This window comes from Camellia sinensis, chromosome 14, assembly GCF_055761805.1.
Source record: "Camellia sinensis isolate YWXY chromosome 14, ASM5576180v1, whole genome shotgun sequence".
Taxonomy (NCBI): domain Eukaryota; kingdom Viridiplantae; phylum Streptophyta; class Magnoliopsida; order Ericales; family Theaceae; genus Camellia; species Camellia sinensis.
The window spans coordinates 19,022,785-19,044,501 of NC_138974.1; the positions used below are offsets into that span (position 1 = coordinate 19,022,785).

At 34.9% G+C, this 21,717-nt stretch overlaps 1 protein-coding gene across 1 annotated transcript; it reads left to right on the forward strand.

The window, feature by feature from the left end:
- The first annotated feature begins 16,685 nt into the window (after window positions 1–16,685).
- Window positions 16,686–19,867, forward strand: LOC114307330 (protein NRT1/ PTR FAMILY 4.6). The gene is given in 6 exon segments (XM_082906045.1): window positions 16,686–16,750; window positions 16,752–16,882; window positions 17,592–17,768; window positions 17,771–17,976; window positions 18,209–18,333; window positions 18,791–19,867. Coding segments are annotated over 6 exon segments (1,557 nt in total). The 5' UTR covers window positions 16,686–16,700; the 3' UTR covers window positions 19,659–19,867.
- Window positions 19,868–21,717: the final 1,850 nt, after the last annotated feature.

Sequence of the window (21,717 nt, forward strand, 5' to 3'; positions counted from 1 at the left end):
ATTTTTTTTTTCTTTTTCAAAGAACTAGAAAACAAAAAATGTTTACAACAAAACAATAAACCCTTCAGGCCAAATCATTTTTCCTCACCCAAACAACTCTAGTTTTAACATGAGGAGTTACAACATGGGTGTTGGGAAAATTAGCACCTTTTTGATAAAAAACGAAACCACAAAGCATAATACAATAAGGGCAAAGATGGCCAAATTGATCACAAAAATCACACCTAAAAATAGGCTTACCATTCTTTGGATACGTCGTGGTCAGCTTATCCAATTGAACATTCCATTTGTGCTCATGTTGTGGTTACTTGTGCACATGTTGTGGCCTTTGAGCTTGTTTGGAAGCTCTTCTGCCCCTGCCATGGTTAGTCTTATACAACTTCAATCAATGGAACCTAATGTGACCAACAACACCACAATGATTACACACAGGTATAAATTTCTTCTTCCAAACATTTCCATGAGACAAATTTGAAATTGAAGAATTTTTACCTTTTGCTTGTCAAGGCCATTTACCTGTTGGGTACTTTTATTGGAGGACGATGCTTCCAGATTGGAGTTAAGGTTGTTAAAGTAGCCAAGTCCACTCTTATCACTTGCCCATTTTTGTGAATTTAGAACAACATCTAAATTCTTTGAACTCATATTTGACAACTTGAGTGTGGCATTGGCATCGATTAATTCGAGTTCCCACTTGGCATATTTCTCCTCAAGCTTTTTTAAAGTCTTGGCACAAATTTTAGCATATTCTTTAAGAAGATAATTTCTCTTTTTCAGTTTGTCATGGGCACTAAGAAAAAATTCTTTCTAATTTTTGCAAGTAGAGAGTTCATTGATCAAAGCGTCTTTTTCCTTTTTTAGGACATTGATCTTTGCTTGTGCCTCCAAAAAATCCTTTTTTAACTGATCCTTCTCCTTTGCACATTCTTCCAAGCTGGCTATAAGTTCTTCCTTTCGTTTTGACAACCTACAGCATTGGAAGTACATCTACTTGTATGTTTCTTGAAATTCTCCATCTTCACTGTCGCAAGTGTACTTGTTTTCTAAAACCGAGTCAAGATTTGCAACCAAAGCATGTAGGTTGCATCTTTCTTATGCTTTGAAGATGATGCACAAAGAGCTATGATATGATCTTCACTTGTTCCTTCATTTCCTTCCTCATTTTCAGAGTTGCTTTCATCATCCCATGTAATTTTGAAAGCTTTTTTTTTCTATTTCTCTTGAAAGGACACTCGGTTGAAACATGTCCAAACCCATGACATTCAAAGCATTGTATTTCTTGAAAAATCATTTTCTTTTTGTTGGGTTTGGAAAAAATTTGCTCATCATTACCACTCTCCCTTGGATTTGTATACCTGAAATGTGGCTTTTTTTTCTTTCTCATAAAATTCTAAAATTGTTTTGTAAAAATAGCCATTATTTTCGATTCAAAATTGTCATCATCCTTGGGAGATCTAACATCCTTATGAGAGCTAGAAAAAGCAAGAGTGTCTTTTTGTTTCTTTTTCGAAAAAATATTAGCCTCATAAGTTTGTAGGTTTCCAACCAATTATCCAGCTTAAGATTATCAATATCTTGAGCTTCTTCAATAGCTCAAACTTTTGATTGGAAACAATCTGGTAATGATCTCAAAATTTTAGCCACAACCTTAGACTCGGGAATTTTCTCTCCTAATGTAAAACAGGATTTGACAATGAACATGGCATAAAATTCATCAAAGGTCTCATCATCTCTCATAAAAAGCATTTCAAAATTAGATGTGAGCCTCTGAAGTTTGCTACAGTTAATAGCATTAGTGCCCTCGTGAATAGTTTCAAGAATATCCCATGCTTCTTTGGCAATTTCACATGTATTAGTTCAACGAAACTCTTCTCGTGTGACGTAGCCAAAAATAGCATTGATAGCCTTGCCATTCCAGTTTGCATTGGTAAAATCATTCATATACCTAGGTTTTGGGATACTTTCTCCTCCTACGTTGATCATGGGTTTAGTCCAACCTTTGATAACGGATTGCCAAACTCTTTCATCAATTGATTTTAAATATGCCCTCATTCAAGCTTTCCAAAAACTATAGTTGGTTCCGTTAAGCAAATGAGGTTTATTTGAAACATTACTTCCTTGGATTGAATCCATAATGAATAATCACAAGAAAATAACGTTCCTATAGCTTTGAAAAACAAAGTATGAGCGACCTGCTCTAATACCAATTGAAAAATCTAGATTTAGTGCGAAAAACTCTTTTGGAAAATCTATATGCGCCCCGATTAGCGTGATTATTGATATAGGCAATCCAAACAAAAATATGCAATCGTAATCAATATAGAGAAAGAGAGAAAATCAAACAATCACGACACAAGATATTTTTTACGTAGAAAAATCACAATTGGAATCCACACCAACATGTGATAAAAACCATGGGTCCTTGGCTAGATGAATAATCCACTATGAAAGAAAGGTAGTACAAGAGATATCTTACAAAGGTCAATCCAAGCACACGAGTCCACGCATCGGGACACGACTTTTGCTCAATCTACAAGTACCTTCGTAATCTCCACTGGATATCCACTTTGTCGAATCCACACGACAGACATCTTTGGAATCCACACCAAAGCTCACACAATATAATCTTGGATCACACCAAGAAGGTTTACTTTTGAAAGATGTGAAGAACTTACAAAGCTTAATGATAATCTTGAAGCTCCCATGACTAATGTATCATCAAGCAGTTGAGAGCATTACAAATAAACCTCATTATAAGTTCACTCTCAAAATATTTTATCTCTTACAAAAACAATCTCTCTCAAAATTTATTTCTCTCACAAAAGAAACTCTCTTAAGGTTGGAAGTATTCAGGAGAGATGGAGAGAAAACTTAGACAAAATAAGTGTGAGAGATACCAAACAAAACACCCAGGGAGGCCTTTAAATAGACTTGGATAGGGCAAGTTCGTCCTCTGGTCGCGGGAGCGAATTGCCTTCGTGGGTTGTAGAGAAAAGTACTGGGAGTTGGACGTTTGGACTTACCCTAGTCGCGGGCGCGATGCATATGGTCGTGACTGCGAGTGCGTAGGTCACGGGAGCGAGGTGTGGTGTCATAGGCACGACCGTGCCATGTAGCCATTGCGGGCACGATGATGAGCTTCGCAGGCACGACTGTGCATGCGAGTTCAACAGCTTTTTCAAACTTCTTCTACGAAAATTCTCCATGTATGTTCCATAATTTCAGCCATAGTTTGTCTCTATCTTCTCCCAACACAGATACATCTTTTCATGCGGGAAAGATTTCATCACACACATCTTTTTAGGTTGGCATCACATGCTTGATTACAAATTGTCACAAGTTGACAATCAAGAAAGGAAATCAAAATCTTCAACTAGCATGCCAATATTTCTAACTCAACTTTAAGCCACCAAAAAAACCAACTGTCAATGTTACAAAACACATACATGACAATTTCAAGAAAGATCGATCATGATTTATCTTTGAGATATGCTATTGACAGATTGTTTCTTAAAATCTTTGAGCCAACAAAATTCAAAATTGTCTAGATTATTGTCTAGATTTGCAACTTAATTTCTCTCTCCCAATCATTAATGAGAACTTACCAAATAAAGAAAAATCAAAACAACTTGAATCAATGATATCAAGGTTTGTCAAGAAAGGTATTACCAAAACGTTAAATTCTTTAGGATAAAAATTCTAACAAAATCAATTAATAGTTTTTAATAATGTTAGAAATATATTTTAATAAAAAATTTATTAATTTCATTATTGTATAGGAGGATCGTTATAGGAATTTTATTTTTATTTTGTCAATTGTGTTAAACTACAGATTCTGATAAGGGGTATTTATAACGTCCAAAACTACATGGGCCAATCTGTATTTTAAGCATATCTCAAAAGATATATATTTCTAATTTACCCTAGACAATGCTAACTTCTTAAAAATAAAAATAAAAAAATTGAGACACTATATTTTCAATTCGATATGTGTTCAAAAAATTGGCCCATTTATTATCATTTTGTGAAAGTTATCATTCACTCTTGGAAAAAAAAAATGTCTAAAATGGATTTATGGAACTGGTTTTGAAATTTTTTTTCCTAATTTGATTTTTTTTTTAATTTTCTAAATTGAATTGAAAATAAAGTTGGTGCAAAAGATTTTGTTTTCAAACATTTCCCTCATGTTTATGTCAAAATAATGAAAAATAAAAAGTGAAAACAAAAACTAGAAAAAATGAAAATACTATCAAAAGGGCCATTACTCTATGCATTTCAATTACAGTAATCCGTTGTAATTTTGTGTTGATAACATTACAGTTTTGATATAACTGTTAGACTGATGTTTCAATTGTAATTTTTTTTTTCATATTGTAAATACTCTTATCCCGTGAAAAAAAAAAAATTTGTAGTTTTGATCAATGTTGGTGTAGAATGAGTGAATTTGTTGAAGGTATGAGAGATGTTCACACCATAATATGGTGAATCTCCTCACACCAAATCAGAGCCCATATATGGAGTGATTTCAAAACCTTCCCGCAAGAAAGAAGAATCTAGAAAATAGTTTGAAAATTTGAATGAAAAGGCACAATGCTTTGTGAAGCATTATGTCTCTTGGATTGAATTCCTAAGGGTGTGACTTCTTTGTCAAGACACCATATTATCTATAAATACCAGGCCAAGGTCAATGCAATACTTCACTTAATTTTCTCGCTGTTTTTTTGTCTCTTCCGGATTGTATTTTTCCTGCGTGATAAACACCCTCATGGGGACTCTGATCCATTGCCATTGTTAAGGTTACCTTACAATGGTATCAGAACAAGTTTACAGATTATCGCAGATGTCGAAATATAGTCCGGAAGAAAGAAAAGTTTCCGAACTCTTTTTACCGAAAATTCAGAAAATTATTGATCATCAATCTTTGGCATTGGTGAATTCCATTTGTTTATTTAATCATCACCAACGTGTTGTATTCCCAGAAAACTATCCAAAGAAAATAACCGTTGGTGGTGCTATTGTTCCAAACCTTGCCGACACTGAGGCCGAATTGTACCATTGGAAGTAATTTTATAAAATATTTTTCGGTTCAAATTGTGTCTCCAAATTGGCACCATCTTGTTGTGAAATTTGTTGTGAAAAATGGCGAAAAAATTGACCCACAAAGTTCAATTTACAGTTTGTGGTCTCTGACTCTAGTTGTCAGGGAGGAAGATCAGAATAATTCCGTTGGAACATCTATGTTGAACATACCTTCCATTGGGCTAAATTCAAAAACAAAGAGGAAAAACCCAAAATAAATTACAGCCAGAAAATCTGTTCCTTTGGGCCTAAAAATTAAAAAGAAGCCAATTGGGCTAATTTGGTAAGAGCCCAAACCAACCAAGCACAGCCCAACAACCCTAAGCCACAGGCAGAGCCCATCAGCCTAGTGCTAGAGGCGCAACCCAGGCCAGTGACGCAGCCCAGCCCAGCAACTCAACCAGCCCAGTGCGCAGACCCACGCGACCCGCGCCCGACTGTCCAGTGCACTGACCCGCATTCTAGCCCAGGTCCGCACCCAGAACCGCACCTTGACCCGCCGGTTCAGAATCATTCTTTTAACCCAAGGCAAAAGAACCGTTCTACTCCTCCACAACAATATTTTTATCACAAGGGCCGATTCAACAACTACAAGGCTTATCCTTATTAAGACCTGTTGTTGTCTTTATTTTTGCGTATTTGTTTATTTTAGTTTGTAAATATTCACATTTGAATTTTTATTGTAATACATTTTGTTTTTAGTATGGCTATTAAAAATGCCATGGATTCTTCAAGAATTGAGATGCTTAATGGAAATAACTTCTAAGCATGGAAATGCCACATTTCTTACCTTCTTACACATGAAAAAACATTGCACACTTTGTCCACTTCTAAACCAAATGATGATTCTAATTGGTTTCAAAATAAGTGGATAGAAGATGATGCAATGACAAAGGCAACTATGTTACATAATATGATAGACAACATTTTTCCTCTTTTTGAAGAACATGAAAGTGCAAAACAATTAATGGAAGCACTAGAAAGTAAGTATGGAGTTCGATCCGACACTTAAATTCAATTACTCTTGGACAAATATAATAACACTCGTATGAGTGATAATGATAGTGTTGGTGATCATGTTAATCAAATGGAATTAATTGCTAAAGAATTATCCAATGTTGATCATTCTTTGTCGGACAAGATGCAAGTAACTACCATACTCAATAGTCTTTTATTGTCTTGGGATCTTGTTGTCACATCTCTAACTCATAGCAGACGGGAGATTTCAATGGTAACATTGCCTGTACTCTTAGTTTTGGAAGAAGAAAGAATGAAGCGAAGGCGTAAAGAAGGTTTGTCTTCTAACTTATTGATGGCACAATTTTCGTCACAACTACAGAATAATTCCCACACACCTTGCAACAAAAAAAAAGATGACTTCTTTCAAGAAAAAATGGAAGAAGGGATTCCAAAAAGGATGGCAAAAGCAGCAAGGATGGAAAAAACAACAACATCACAAGAATCAGGTTGGCCCATGTTACATTTGCGGTCAAAAAGGTCATATCAAAGCCACTTGTCCTCAGAAGAAGCAGAAAAAGGATCAAAATCCTGTTGTCATGACAGTTTGCGAAGCAATGGTGCTTGAACCTTCATCAAATTCACGGTGTATTGATTCTGCTGCAACTAGGCATATTGTGAAAAATAAAGACATGTTCGTGGAGTTTACTGAAAAGAAGGTTGGTGAACACATAATCTACATGGGCTGTATAGTGATGTTTTGGGCATCAGCAACTGCCAATTCTCTATTAATGGAACTTCCATTGTGCTTCATGATGTGCTTTATGTACGTAGCATTCGCCAAAATTTAATTTCAATTCCGGTGTTAACTTAAAAGGGTTTTGAGATTAATTTTAGGTTTAACACAATATTGATTAAGAAAGGAAGTGTATTAGTGAAAGGTGTAAGAGTGAATGACATGTACTCTCTTCCTATTGATAATAATAAATTATGTTATTCTGATTATTTACATGTTTCTACTAGTAATAGTTCTTATTTGTGGCATTTAAGGTTAGGTCACATTAATAAAAATAAAATGTCTCGAATATTTAAAAGTGGCTTATTGCCTAAAGTATGTTCCGATGATTTTGATATATGTGAGCCCTGTATCCAAGGTGAAATGATTAGCAAGCCATTTTTCAAACATTGGTAATCATCAGAATTACTTGAAATAATCCATTCGGACATTTGTGACCCTTTAAGAACTAAAACTCATCGAGGCATGGAATACTTTGTTACTTTCAATGATGATTATTTAAGATATGGACATATCTACCTTCTTAAACATAAATCAGAGGCAATTGACAAGTTTAAGGAATATAAATTAGAGGTAGAAAAGCAACTTGGTCGGTCCATTAAACACTTGAATAATGATAGAGGTGGCGAATATGAAGCTATGAATTCTTTCTGCAAGGACAATGGCATAAAACATTTGTTTACAATGCCATACACACCACAACAAAATGGGGTTGCAGAAAGATGAAATCATACTCTAATGGAAATGACAAGGTCTATGATGGATCATGCTGACTTCTTATTCATTTTGGAGGGAAGCTTTGTCCACCGCTGCGTACATATTAAATAGAGTCGAAACAAAAGCCAAACCCCTAACTCCTTACAAATGCTGGCATGGTACTAAACCTAATATTCAAAATCTCAAAGTTTGGGGATGTAAAGCACATGTACTTATTCCCAAACCTTTAAGGGACAAATTGGAAAGTAAAACTTGGGAATGCAAGTTTATTGGCTATGTTGAAAATGGGAGTGGTTATCGTTTTTACCATCCCGAACGTGGATTAATAGAAAGTATAGATGCTATTTTTCTTGAATCCACTAATCTTGTTACTCCTATTGAACAAATTGAATTACTCTCTAAAGTATCTCAGGATTCTTCTCTTCCTTCTTTGTCACACGATCCACATATTCTCCCCGAACCATCTAATAGTGGGAGCAAACGCAAATTACATGACGTTGTTTTACCTGCTTCGAATCCTGAGATAAGTGAGAGTAAGAGATCCATCTACGTTTTTAAAAGATCATTATGTTTTTCAAGTTAAAGAACTTAATAACTTAGTAGATGATCCTACTAGTTATAATGAAGCAATGAGTAGCAGTGATGCTACACAATGGCTTGAGGCAATGAATGAAGAACTTGACTCGATCAAGAAAAATGATGTTTGGGAATTAACCGATCTCCCGAATGGAAGAAAAGCCATTGGTTGCAAATGGGTTTTTAGAAAGAAATTCAAAGTAGATGGAAGTTTGGAGAAATACAAGGCCATGTTAGTAGCCAAGGGATTCACTCAGCAACCTAGAATAGACTTCATAGATACATATTCTTATGTTTCAAAATTTGCCTCAATAAGGATTCTAATGGTGGTAGTAGCCAAGATGGATTTGGAATTGCATCAATTAGATATTAAAACAACTTTTCTCAATAGAGAATTAAAAGAGGAAATTTATATGATGCAAGTTGATGGTTTCCAGAACCAAGGCAACAATAATAAAGTCTACAAGCTGAAGAAATCTCTGTATGGACTTAAACAATCTTCAAGACAATGGTATTTGAAATTCCGCCAAGCCATTTTAGAAATGGGCTATGTTGTGAGTCCATTAGATCACTGTGTTTATATCTGGAAAAGTGATGACAAGTTAGCAATATTGTCTTTATACATGGATGATATATTGTTAGCAGGAAATTGTCCAGACATGATTATAAAAACCAAAACTTTCTTAGCATCTAGATTTGAAATAAGAGACATGGGTCTTGCAACCTATGTTCAAGGAATTAGAATTCCAAGAGATAGAAATTCAAAATTATTATATCTAGATCAAGAGAAATATCTAGACAATGTGCTTAAAAGATTTAATATGGATAACTGTAATTCTTTAAGTACGCTTGTTTGCAAGGGACAAAGTTTTAGTAAAAACATGAGTCCTCAAACTGAGTCTGACATTGAGGAAATGAGAAATGTCCCATATGCTCAGGCAGTAGGCAGTCTAATGTATGCTATGACAAGTACAAGACCTGACATCTGTCATGCAGTCGAATTGGTAAGTAGGTTTCAATCAAATCCAAGTAAGGAGCATTGGCAAGCATTCAAAAGAATATTCAGATATTTAAAAGGCACTAAAAATTTGAAGTTATGCTTTGGTTTGTGTGATCTAGACATAAAAGGATACACTGATGTGGATTTTGCAGGAGATGTAGATGATAGAAAATCTACTAGTGGTCATGTGTTCTTGTTTAGTGGAACAAGAGTTTCTTGGTTAAGTAAGAAACAGAGTTGTGTTGCAAAGCACACTGTGGAAGCTGAATACATAGCTTGTAGTACAGCCGTGAGTAATACGGTCTGGATAAAATGATTTGTTGACAGTTTACAATTAGGTATACCTGCCAAACCAGTCAATATGTTTTTGTGACAATCAGTTCGCCATCTCATTAATAAAAAGTGGAGCGAATAGTTCTAAGGGAAAACATATTGATGTAAGTTACCACTATATTCAGGACATAATGGAGAGAGGTGAAATTAAAGTCAACTATATACCCTCAGAAGAGATGGTGGCCGACCCTATGACCAAAGGGTTGTTTCTGGAAAAATTCAGAGACATGTAGCTAATATGGAATTGAAAAATGCTTAGCAAGGTGGTTTAGCTACTTATATAAAAGCATAGTCAAATGACTCTGGGGACGCCTAGATAACTGATGTTGTGCGACTCTATCTTACATAAAAATATGTGTTTGGTCAAGTAATAAGGTAGAGGAACTGACAAGGTACGGACATCATAGTTAGCATGAGATGTAAAGTCCATGATATGCAACATGCTGACTAGATGGTGTTGTCTGCTTGATCAGTAAAAAGTTGCCGATAAGGTGTGTTAAGGAAAACTTTCAGGAATGGGCCTTAAAAGAAGTACTTAACAATAATTTCAGCGCAGGTCAACACATGAGAAATGTGTGTGGCTAATGTCATCAATGGTGATTGGGTATGGACTATGAACCTAGCACTGAAAATTGATGTTATTCACTTGAAATATAGTGCATTAAAGTCATTTGGAATGTGTTAACAGTAGGGGAACACATTTGTGCGAATACGGTTAGATTGGTGGCAAAAACATGCGCACGTATGGCCAAGTCACTATCGGGCGTCAATTTATGAGGTAATTTCATAGATGAAAGTTGGCATGATGAAAATTTTTGGTACCAAGGTAAACATGCCCAACTCAGGTTTTATCACCAATATTATAGTGTGCTCAAGTGGGAGATGAAGGTATGAGATATGTTCACACCATAATATGGTAAATCTCCTCACACCAAATCAGAGCCCCTATATGGAGTGATTTCTAAACCTTCCCGTAGGAAAGAAGAATTTGGAAAATAGTTTGAAAATTTGAATGAAAAGGCACAATGCTTTTTGAAGCATTATGTCTCTTGGATTGGATTCCTAAGGGTGTGACTTCTTTGTCAAGACACCACCATATTATCTATAAATACCAGGCCAAGGTCAATACAATACTTCACTTAATTTTCTCTCTATTTTTTGTCTCTTCCGGATTGTATTTTTCCTGTGTGACAAGCACCCTCACGGGGACTTCGATCCATTGCCATTGTTAAGGTTATCTTACATTTGTTGCTTTGATTTTATACTCGGATGAATTTCTATTAATTTTTAACAAATTAACTTACACTTTCTATTTGCATTTGGAAACTCTAAAATTTGTTCATAAATTGAGAAACTTTTACTTTGCCTCTCAAATTATCACTCAAAAATTAATTCAATCCCAATTCTATTAATAATAGCAATTTACACTTAAATTATTCAATTTTAGATTATTTTTACCTCACCGTCAGGCGTCGTGTATAATCAAACGGAAATTGCTAAGGCGGCACCGAAATTTCATTTGAAATTTCATTTTACCCTCAAAATTATCTCAAAATATCAAACCTTGAATATATATATATATATATAAATTAATTGAACTATCTAATAATAATTTTCATCTAAAAAAGTAAGAAAAATAAATTTTAAATAATAAAGATTATAAAAAATTTATTTTTAAAATATACCTGATTTAAAATTGTAACTTTAAGTCTCATACTACATTTTGTCCACCTTATGAAAACTAATTGAGCCCAAAATTGTTAGTCCTCTATCTCCCCCTCCCCCCCCCCCGACAGACTCAAAATAATTTGAGACTTAAAGTGAAAATTTTAAATAAGGTGTATTTTTAATATTTTTCTAAATTTTATTATTTAAAATTTATTTTTCTCGTGTTTTTAGATAAAAATGATTATGAGGTATTTAAATTTAATTTTTTTTTATATATTCAAGGGTTAGTTGATATTTTAGAGATGGTTTGAGACGTAAAATAAAATTTTGGTACCATATTAGCAATTTTAGTTTGATTATAGATGGTAGCTAACGGTGAGAGTAATACTGATTCAAAATCGAATAGTTTAAGTAGAAAATTGATATTATTACAATAATATTGATTGAATTAATTTTTGAATAACACTTTGAAAGGAAAAATAAAAATATCTCTCATAAATTTGTAATGAACACCACCTTTTATATATATATATATATCAAATTATATATCTAAAAATGGTCCAAACCAATTGAACCATGTTATGTGATTTAGTTATTTTTAAAAATTATGACCAAATTATACGTTAAGAAAATTAAAACTAACTATACATTTTGGCATGAATCATATCACAATTTTTTATTTTGTTTTGTTTTGTTTTGTTTTGTTTGGTTTTTTTTTTTTTCAGTCCTTCATACACGTAGTACTAGACCAACAAGGTTTATTATAATTAATTTGGATGCTTCGATGTGTCTCAACCATGTCTACACCTAGTTCTGTCTTTATTTTCCCTTTATATCATTGTAACATATAAATAAATAACAATACTATAAATTCACCTTTATCAAACTAGAATTTATTAAGAAAAAAAAATCAATGGTTCAGATTCATTTCATACATGAATCTCACACTTTATCAATTTAATTTCCACCACACAAACATATTCAGGATAAATTCGGAATCTGTAAGGATGGATTCCTAACGTTTTTCATAAAAAAAATAATAGACCATTAGTAACCAACAAGAAAATAACAAATGATTAGAATCTGAAAAGAATATTAAAAATAAAAGAAAAGATTAGACAAAGAAATGAATGAAAAAGAAATGATAAAGATCAAACTAAAATTGTTGACACTAGTTTGATTTCCGATTAACTTTAAAATCATATCAAATTAAATCAAAATCTCGTTTGGGAAGTAACCTTTTTAACTTAAAAGTCAGAAAGTTACTAAAAAAATTAAAAAGTCAATAATATATACCAAAAAGTCAAATATTCTTTTTTCTCTCTATTTTTTATACATGTTTTCGTAAAAAACTAAAAAGTTATTCCAAACATACTAATTTTTTACATCATATTTTAACAAAAAAGCCAAAAAGTTATTAGAAAAATTTGTTCCCAAACGAGGCTAAGCCTGGTTTGGGATAAACAAAAAACAAAAAAAAACTAAAAAGTCAAAAAGTTACTAAAAAAGCTAAACGTCTATACTATTCAAGGGTAGCCTGTGGAGAAAGCCACTAGGACAAAATTATTATTTTGCCCTTTGAATTCAACTACCCAAAAGTCAAAAAGTCAAAAAGTCAAAAGGTAAAATGGTCATTTTGATTTTATAACAATATTTTATCACACTTCTTTTCATAAAAAGTCAAAAAATTATTCAAAACATAAAATATTTTTTTTCTCCCGACAATGCCAAACTAACAGAAATAAAATGCGAAAAATACACAAAATGTGTATTACATGGCTAATGGGAGACATAGAGTAGCGCATTGGGAGTAGGGGTGTAAATTTGGGGCCTAGGCTCAGGGGTGTTCGGGCCTTGGGCGGGCCGGCCATTAAGCCGGTGGGCTTGGGTGGATCTGAACATTTTTTTTTTTTTTAAAAATTTTTCACCAAAATTTTATTATTTTTCACTAAAAATGACACTGGATCTCGAGCGGGCCGAGCCTCGGGCCGGGCTTTGGGTGGGTCGGGAGCGAGCCGATGGGTCGTGTCACGGGTCGGGCCGAGCCAGGTTTCAAAATGGCGGCTCAGGCCCAGGGTTTTAGACAAGGCTTGGGCCTGGGCCTGAGCCTAATCGGGGTCACGGGTGGGCTTCGGACCGTCCATGGGCCGTGGCCATTTTTACACTCCTAATTGGGAGACGTGGGGTTGTACTTTGGCAGTTGCAGAGAAAGCGTGAGAGACCAGAAGTGTGGGGAATTGTTGAATTGTTGACTTTGAGATTCTTTGTAGTTAAGATCAACTTAACTTTTTTTTATTATTATTTATTTTTAAAAAATCGTGAAGATTGGTTGTGTGGATGTGAGTAGTAGAGGTAGACTGTGCTTTCTGAATCTCTTGATACATTTATCTTCCTATACCTTCAATTTCATATTATGAATAAAATTTTTACAAAAAAAAAAAACATGACTATAATTAATTTTAAGTGTAACCCACACTATATGAAAAATATTTTTTAACCACATAGTACATTTTTGTGGAGTTTTTCTGTTATATTTATGTGCAGTTAGCATTATTATTTTTCTCTGCTCTTTTAATCTGTAGGAATCTTTTATTTGTCTGCTTTCAATAAGACGAATCCAAAGGAGCCAGTACAAATCTTCAACTAGAATTGTAATTAAATGATCTTAATCTTCAAGTGAAAACAAAGCTTGTTAAAAGTTTGATTATGGGATTTTTCTTAGGATTCTGATGAAGACTTTGTATATGGTATTTTTAAATTTTCTTGATCCTTCAACAAGGAAAATGTTTGAGGGCCACAATTTTTATGGTCACAATGGTTCAAAACTGTCAAAACGACGTTGTTTTGGGTGCATAACATGCCAAAACGACGCCGTTTTGGCAGTTTTGAGTCATTGTGGCCACAAAAATTGTGCCTGTTAATATATATAATATATCTACATAGATAATATATATAATCTATATACATAGATTAGATTAATGTATAGTTAGTGGCAGTAGTGGCATTGTGCTTAGATCAAGGGTGGTGTGAGTGTCGGTGGCTTTGGCGAGGCAATGGGAAGGGCGGAGATGAGTGAAAAGTGGAGCCGTGGCGTTCTCGTCTCCATCCCTGTATCATGTGTGTGCCTATATCAATTGTAGAGAGAGAGAGAGAGTGTGCGTGTTTCAGATCTGTCGTCCAAGGTGACGAGGAGTTGCCGGAGTCTGTTGTGTTGTTGCTCCGAGTAAAGATCAAGGGGATTGTGGGAGGTGCTGGGCGTTCTCGACGGTGGGGGCGGTGGAAGGCCTGAACAAGATCAAAACCGGCGAACCGATCGAGCTCTCTGAGTTGTTGTTGAAGTGTCTTTGTTTGTTGCAGTGTTGTATTCGAGCTATGAATTGTTGTTGAAGAATCTGCCATGAAAGAAGAAATTAAGGAAATTTGGGTTTGTCCGGCGGGCGGCCAAGGCGAGATTGCCGCCCGCCGGTGAAACGAAATTACTAGGTTCTTAACCTAGCTCTGATACCATGTAAGATTTAATGTATAACATGTATAGATAAAAAGGAAAAAATAAATTGTGTATTGATAGATGTATTGATATGTTATCTATTACAAATGGTGAGGGGCTCCTTATATAGGAGAAGGTTACAGACAATACATGTTTGAGCTCATGATGGAAAGTGAAGCACTAGCACCGAAAGGGAGGCTTCTTATCTACTAATATATTATATACTCTAGAAAGGAAAAGCAGCCGAAAGCACAATGCCACTACTGCCACTAACTATACATTAATCTAATCTATGTATATAGATTATATATATTATCTATGTAGATATATTATATATATTAACAGCCCCCCTCAAACTCAAGGAGGATAGATACTAATCAACTAGAGTTTGGAGAGAGTAACAAAACAGGAAAGTAAACTGATAAATAAAATAAAATAGGATAGGAGACACTGTATGGTCGTGTCGAACCGTTGGTGAAGACACTGTATGGTCGTGTCAAATCATTGTAGCAGCTAATCGGAATCAATGTCGGGACAGTTTACGGGGTCATGCCGGACCGATGTAGAAGCTGACCGGAACCAATGTCGGGACAGTTTACGGGGTCATGCCGGACCGATGTAGAAGCTGACCGGAATCAATGTCGGGACAGTTTACGGGGTCATGCCGGACCGTTGTAGAAGCTGACCGGAATCAATGTCGGGACAGTTAACAGTGGCCCTCTAGCATTGTTGCTTCAACAATCCGATGTGAATGGAGTAGGAGACACAAAAGAAAATACAAAATGTGGGATAGGTTGAAAATGGGTAAAACTGTATGGAGAGAGAGAGAAAGATAAATTGTGGAATAAAATCTCCACAGGCTTTCAGATAGGGAGAGAGAGAGAGATCGGAAGTTTGAATTGGAAACTGTATATAAATAGGTCCTCTCATCATTGGTTATGTACACAAGACATCACCCAATTCTCAAGCACTTCGCCTCTCCACATCATCTACGGGTGTAGAATATGGTAAGTCTTGGTCCATTCTAGCTAGGTGTTTGGAAAGTTGTTATTTTAGTAGGTTATTTTAATTTTTGACTATTTTAGTAAGTTAAAATTTTTGTGCATGAAAAGATGATTGTATTTTTTGGTAGTTGAATATGATGTTTGTGAGATAAAAGTAAAATGATTATGAGTTTAATGTGATATTTTGTCTTATTAACTATTTTAATTTATTTTGTCATTTTGTAAAATTTAATCTAAAAGGTGATAAAATTTTTCTTCCCAAACACCCCTAATTCTGTGTCTCATGTTTTCCTCTCCAATAAATTTTTTTTAGGAACACATAAATTTAGCACAAAATAGATACGGACAAAATTTTTAGAGAATATGTTAGTAGGGTCCACTTCTGAAAAATTTTGTTTGTCTATATATATCTTACAGCTGTGATTAGGATCCCCTCATATTCCCACCCCCACCACCCCCCACACACACGTGGGGGTTGGTGAGTGGGAGAGAAGAAAATAAAAAACAAAAAAAAACAATTTTGACCAATCAAAAGGCAAAAGGGGTCGTGGGGTACCTTTGAAAGGGGTCTCAGTCTTTTTTGATACATCTTATGTCCGGTCTATGATTGGTTTGATTTTGTGATAGATTTTTATATTTCTAAACTTGTTCCTCAATCATTCATTTCTGCAATACGATCACAAAAATCAAACACATAACACACATGAATCGACAAGATTTTAAAAGCAACATTGATGGGATCCATTCGTATTCATCATGTTCGATATGTGATCAGTTTCTATATTCCTATACTTATTCGTTTGTCAATTGTTGTTCTCCTATTGATGAACACAGGAAGGCAAGCAAGCTTATGAGTCCTTGAACTCACGGAGCCAGAAAAAAGGAGGATTCAAGGCTTGCATATTTGTTTATGGTAAGAAATATTGTTTGAAGATGACTAAACTAAACTCTATATACCAAAGCGGAGGCTGTCTTTGTGATCTGATTCATATTAATACATTACATACATAAAACTAATTACTCTGTTCCTTCATGTTTTTTGAAGCATTGTCGACCTTGGATAGCATTGGGTCCATTGCAAACATGTCGGTTTTTGTTCTCTACTTCAATAACGTGATGAGATTCGATGTCTCAATCCGCAAATACTTTCACAAACTATATGGGTTCAACTTTTCTACTCTCTGTCGTCGGAGCTTTCATCTCAGACACTTACCTGAGTAGGCTCACCACATGTTTGAGCTTTGGACTACTTCAAATATTGGCAAGTTAAATTTCACTCTCAATCTAAATGCAAGCTCATGTATTGGACCACCTTTTTTCTTTTAATTCTTAAACACAAGCTCTTCTAATGATTAAACTCTTGCTTCTCTTAATAATCAACACTCTGTGTTCTTCTCCCCGTTTGGTTCTATGATGCAGGGATGCATATAGAATGAATGAAATACACAAGGAGAACAAGAGCAATACAGAAAATAAAACTTTCTCTGGATTTTGTTACTCAATTTATGAATGCTTAGTTGCTTTACAATCCAATTATAGTTAACGTTGTTTGGTAACTAAGCCACAATTCACACTCCAAAGCAAACAAAAATTACATAGAGTCAGAAAAGATTCAAAATAGCATATTTGAGTTAAGTATAAATTTTGAATCTAGAATAAAAAAAAAAGAGATATTGCGAAAAAATAGTGATTCAAAAAATATTTTTCTAATTTAGTATTCAAATCTTTTCAAAAATAGTAAATTTTCTAATTTGGTGGCCTAAATGATGAAATTTACCCAAAATTCAGTGCATATCAAAGTAAATTTGTTGGGCCATTTCAAATAGAATGAGTATTTTGGGCCTGATCTAACAGCCTTAGAAAATCGTCAAAATTATTGTTTTACCATCAAATGGTCAAACTACTACATGAATTTGTTGTTAATCACCATTGCATTGTCCTAGCTCAATTCATTCATGTATCACTTCCAGGCAGTGACAATGATCACAATCCAAGCCTTCTCAAAAAAATTGCATCCTGATGCTTGTGGCAAGGCAACTTGTGTATCAGGTGGTGAAGCACTTATGTTTTACGGCTCCCTCTATCTGTTAGCTCTAGCAGCAGGTGGAGTTAGGGGGTCCCTTACACCACTTGGAGGTGACCAATTGACACACATTTCAATTGGTATGTACTAAGTACAACCCTGGGAGCAATTGTGGGAGTAACTGTTGTCGTGTGGGTTAGCATGAACAAAGATTGGTCTTGGGGTTTTCTAATTGGTACTATTACTTCCTCTCTTGGTTTTATTGCTCTTGCCCTTGGAAAGCCTTTCTACATTATCCGACCTCTAGGGACAAGCCCTATTACATGGGTAGCACAGGTCTCTCTCTCTCTCTCTCTCTCTCTCTCTCCATGTATGTCTATAACATTAAAAAATGATAGGTACCAAGAATTGAAACATAGAAAGTGTATTGTTTGGTTGAAAATCTACTCAATACACTTTTTGAGCCACAAAAAACACTCTTATGTGCCCTTCTCTATGTTTAATTTTCTACATTTAGCATTTCTAATGTAATGTTCCTAACAAATCATTATTTATACCTGTGTGGTAGGTTATTGTGGTTGCAATCAGGAATAGAAGGTTGACACTACCAGAAAATTCTGAAGAACTATATGAAATTAATGATAAAGAAAGAGACCTTGCAGAAGAAAAAGTCTCACATACCGCTCAGTTCAGGTAACATCTCCCCTAAAAGGATAGTTCTTTGTAACACTATGAACTTGTCACAGAATTGGTTAACCTACCACTAAGTCATTTTCATAGGTGCTAATTTGGGTGGCATAGTTTGATGGTCATTCCTCATCATGGTAGTAAGATCATATTAAGCAAAGAATAACTTATATATGGATTAGAGTTCGGAAACAAATCAATGAAAATTTAAGAAACATTAACATTTGAAAACAATTTTTCTGTTTCTAAAAATGGGATGCTTTTAAGAAAACTCATTCGACAAATTGCACTGAAACTCCCAATCTCGTGTTTACAATCAAGATTTTTAGACTTCCAATGACTGTCTTCTCTTATCATATGAACCATATATGCACCATTTTTTTATATATAATTAAGCTTTATAGTGAAGTTATGTTAAAAACAACCATCGTTGCTTAAATGATTATTGTTGTTAAAAAACTAGGTCACTGGACAAAGCTGCCATCCTTCTAGACAGCATGAATCCAAATCCATGGAGAGTATGCACTGTGACACAAGTTGAAGAAGTGTAGATACTAACAAGAATGTTGTCCATCTTAGCAAGTACAATCATAATGAATACATGCATGTCCCAGTTGCAGACATTCTCAGTAATCCAAGGCTACTACATGTATCCATATTTAGGTTCTTTTTAGTTTCCTACAGCCTCAATACCCGTAATTCCCCTAATTTTTATGTCCCTCCTCATTCCTGTCTATGAGTTTGTTGTGGTCCCATTTGCCCGAAAGATCACTGGCCATCCAGCTGGTATCACTCAACTTCAACGTGTTGGAGTTGGGCTTGTTCTATCAGTCATTTCAATGAGTGTAGCTGGCATTATTGAGGTGAAGAGAAGGGACCAGTTTTTCAAAAACCCGATGAAGCCCATTAGTGTCTTCTGGCTTTCGTTCCAATATGGTATTTTTGGAATCGCAGATATGTTTACTATGGTTGGATTGCTGGAGTTTTTCTACAAGGAAGCTCCGTCAGGAATGAAATCATTGTCCACTTCTTTTGCACCGCTATCACTCTCTTTTGGCACCTTCTTAAGCACTGTTTTTGTTAATATCATAAATGCCGTCACCAAGAGTGCTACTCCAAGCAGAAAAGGATGGTTGGAAGGGTTGACCTTGAACGATAGTAAACTGAATCTGTTTTATTGGTTCTTATCTATCCTTAGTTGCCTTAACTTTGCAAACTATCTCTTTTGGGCTTCATGGTACAAGCATAAAGACAATAATTCTATAGAATCCGAAATGGAAACGAAGGCTTCAAATGGTTCATTGTTTGCTACCCAAATTGATGACACTTGAGAGGAATAAAAAGGTGGTGAAGAACTAGGAGGAGGATACACTCGAGAATAATACATTTGTGAAGAATTAAGGCTTCAAAAGGATCTTCTCTTTTTGTCTTTCTTTGATCTTTTAATTTCATCCTAGTCTCATACTTGCAATTGTGATTGTTGGCTGGAATGGCACTTCTGTAATAGCTGGGGACTTTGAATCCATCAATCTATAAATCAAAGGCTTTTTTTTTTTAATGTCTTTTTACTTTAATTTCTTTTGCTGTTTGATATTTAACTATAAAACTATGTCTACTGGACTGTGTCAACTATGCCGCTTGATATTAGAGATTGTTGTTTGGGTATTATAGTATAGACGACACACAAAAACAACTCAAAAATGGCAACGAATCAGACCTTACCAGTAGAGAAGGAAGGAGTGATTTCCTTCAGGAAACAGGGGAAGAACAAAGCAACAAAATATGTTTTATTTTTTATTTTTAACATGAAGTATTTATACATGAAGATGGCTCATTCTGGGCCAAACAAGTGGACCACCTCATAATTATACAAATAAAATTTTAGTTAAATAAACCAAAGGGTGAGAATGTTCTCGGGGTGCAACTTTTGCTGTGTTATTTTGCACAGAAGGAGTTTCACCCCTATGTGATTCTAATTTTTTTTTTCTTTAATCACGTGAGCTGATTTGTCATTTCCCCTAAAAATATCAATTATGCTTGTTTTGCCTGGTCCTATTGTGATAAACACACTACTCAATACCATCTTCTTGCTTCTCACTCATGTCTTTTAATATTCTCTCAACCAATGGATTTGAGATATGTAGCCATTGCAGCTGAAATATGTTAATCTTTTACTGAGCATTGAGAAAGTTGTTTTCAATTTCGAAGTACCGTGTGACAATTGCTTATTTAGTTTCTTAAAATTGTTGGAAAATGACTTTTATATTACCTTATTTTTTTGCTAACTTTGAGCAAATTAAGGTGGGATTCAAGCGTTATTTTTAACGTTTCTAAGTGGGCTCATGTTTAATGCCGCGTAGTGAATAAATTCTTGTATTTGGTTGCTTAAAACCATTTCCGGATGAATGAAAATTCAACGCACGTTTTTGGGTTCGTGGAATTAGTTTTTAGTGGGTTTCCTACACATTTGTGAAACATACTTGTCCCACATTGGAAAGACTTGAGGAATTGTTTGGGTTTATAAACCTTAGCATTGGATACCTGGGATGAGCCCCAAGGGGTACCCAAGTTTGTGGAAGGGTTAGGTTATAGGTGTAGTGGGCTAGACCCATTGGACCCAAAATTAAAACCACATGCGCGCGACGCCGATCGGCAGGCTTGGCTTGGGCGTAGGTGCGTGGTGTGAGGTTGGGTTGGGCTTATCCGGCCCAATACTTATCTTTTTGGGCCAAAAACTTTTGTAATTTATTTATTTTTTAATTTTTTTTTTCAAAATTCAAAAGAAATTTGGTCCAGATTTTTTCCACCCAAATAGGTTCATACCTGTTCATTCCAAAACCGGACAGATCTGTATCTGTTCAAAACAGTCCGAACAGATCTGTCTGAGTTTAAACAGTCCAAATAGATTCAAATCTGTTGGTGCCTTTCCAATTTGTCCGAACAGGTTTTATACCTGTTCGGAAAAGCCACCAATCTGTCTATATAAAGGTTGCTTCCAACAATTCGTTTGATTAGATTTTTCTGTCATAAATTCGTCATCCCTCTCTGTGTTTCTCTGTATTCTTTCTGCGTTTATTTTTAGGGAAATAAAGAGAAAGAGTTACAACATTTTTTGGTTCGCAAGACTTGATTTTATAGTGCTGTAAAATCAAGTGTTAGTCGTTGCATCCTAGGAAGTAGACGCCATTTTAACTCGAAGCACCGGAGCGATGGCAAAATCTACTTTAAGGAGATTGTGTCTAACACAAGCCTCGACATTATTTTCTGTAAGCATTTAATTCGGAAAATAATTTATATCATTATTTTCTGAATTATTTTATTTTATTGTTTATTTATTTTATACATTTAATTTACACACATACACCTTTGTGGGGTTCTAACAATCTTAAA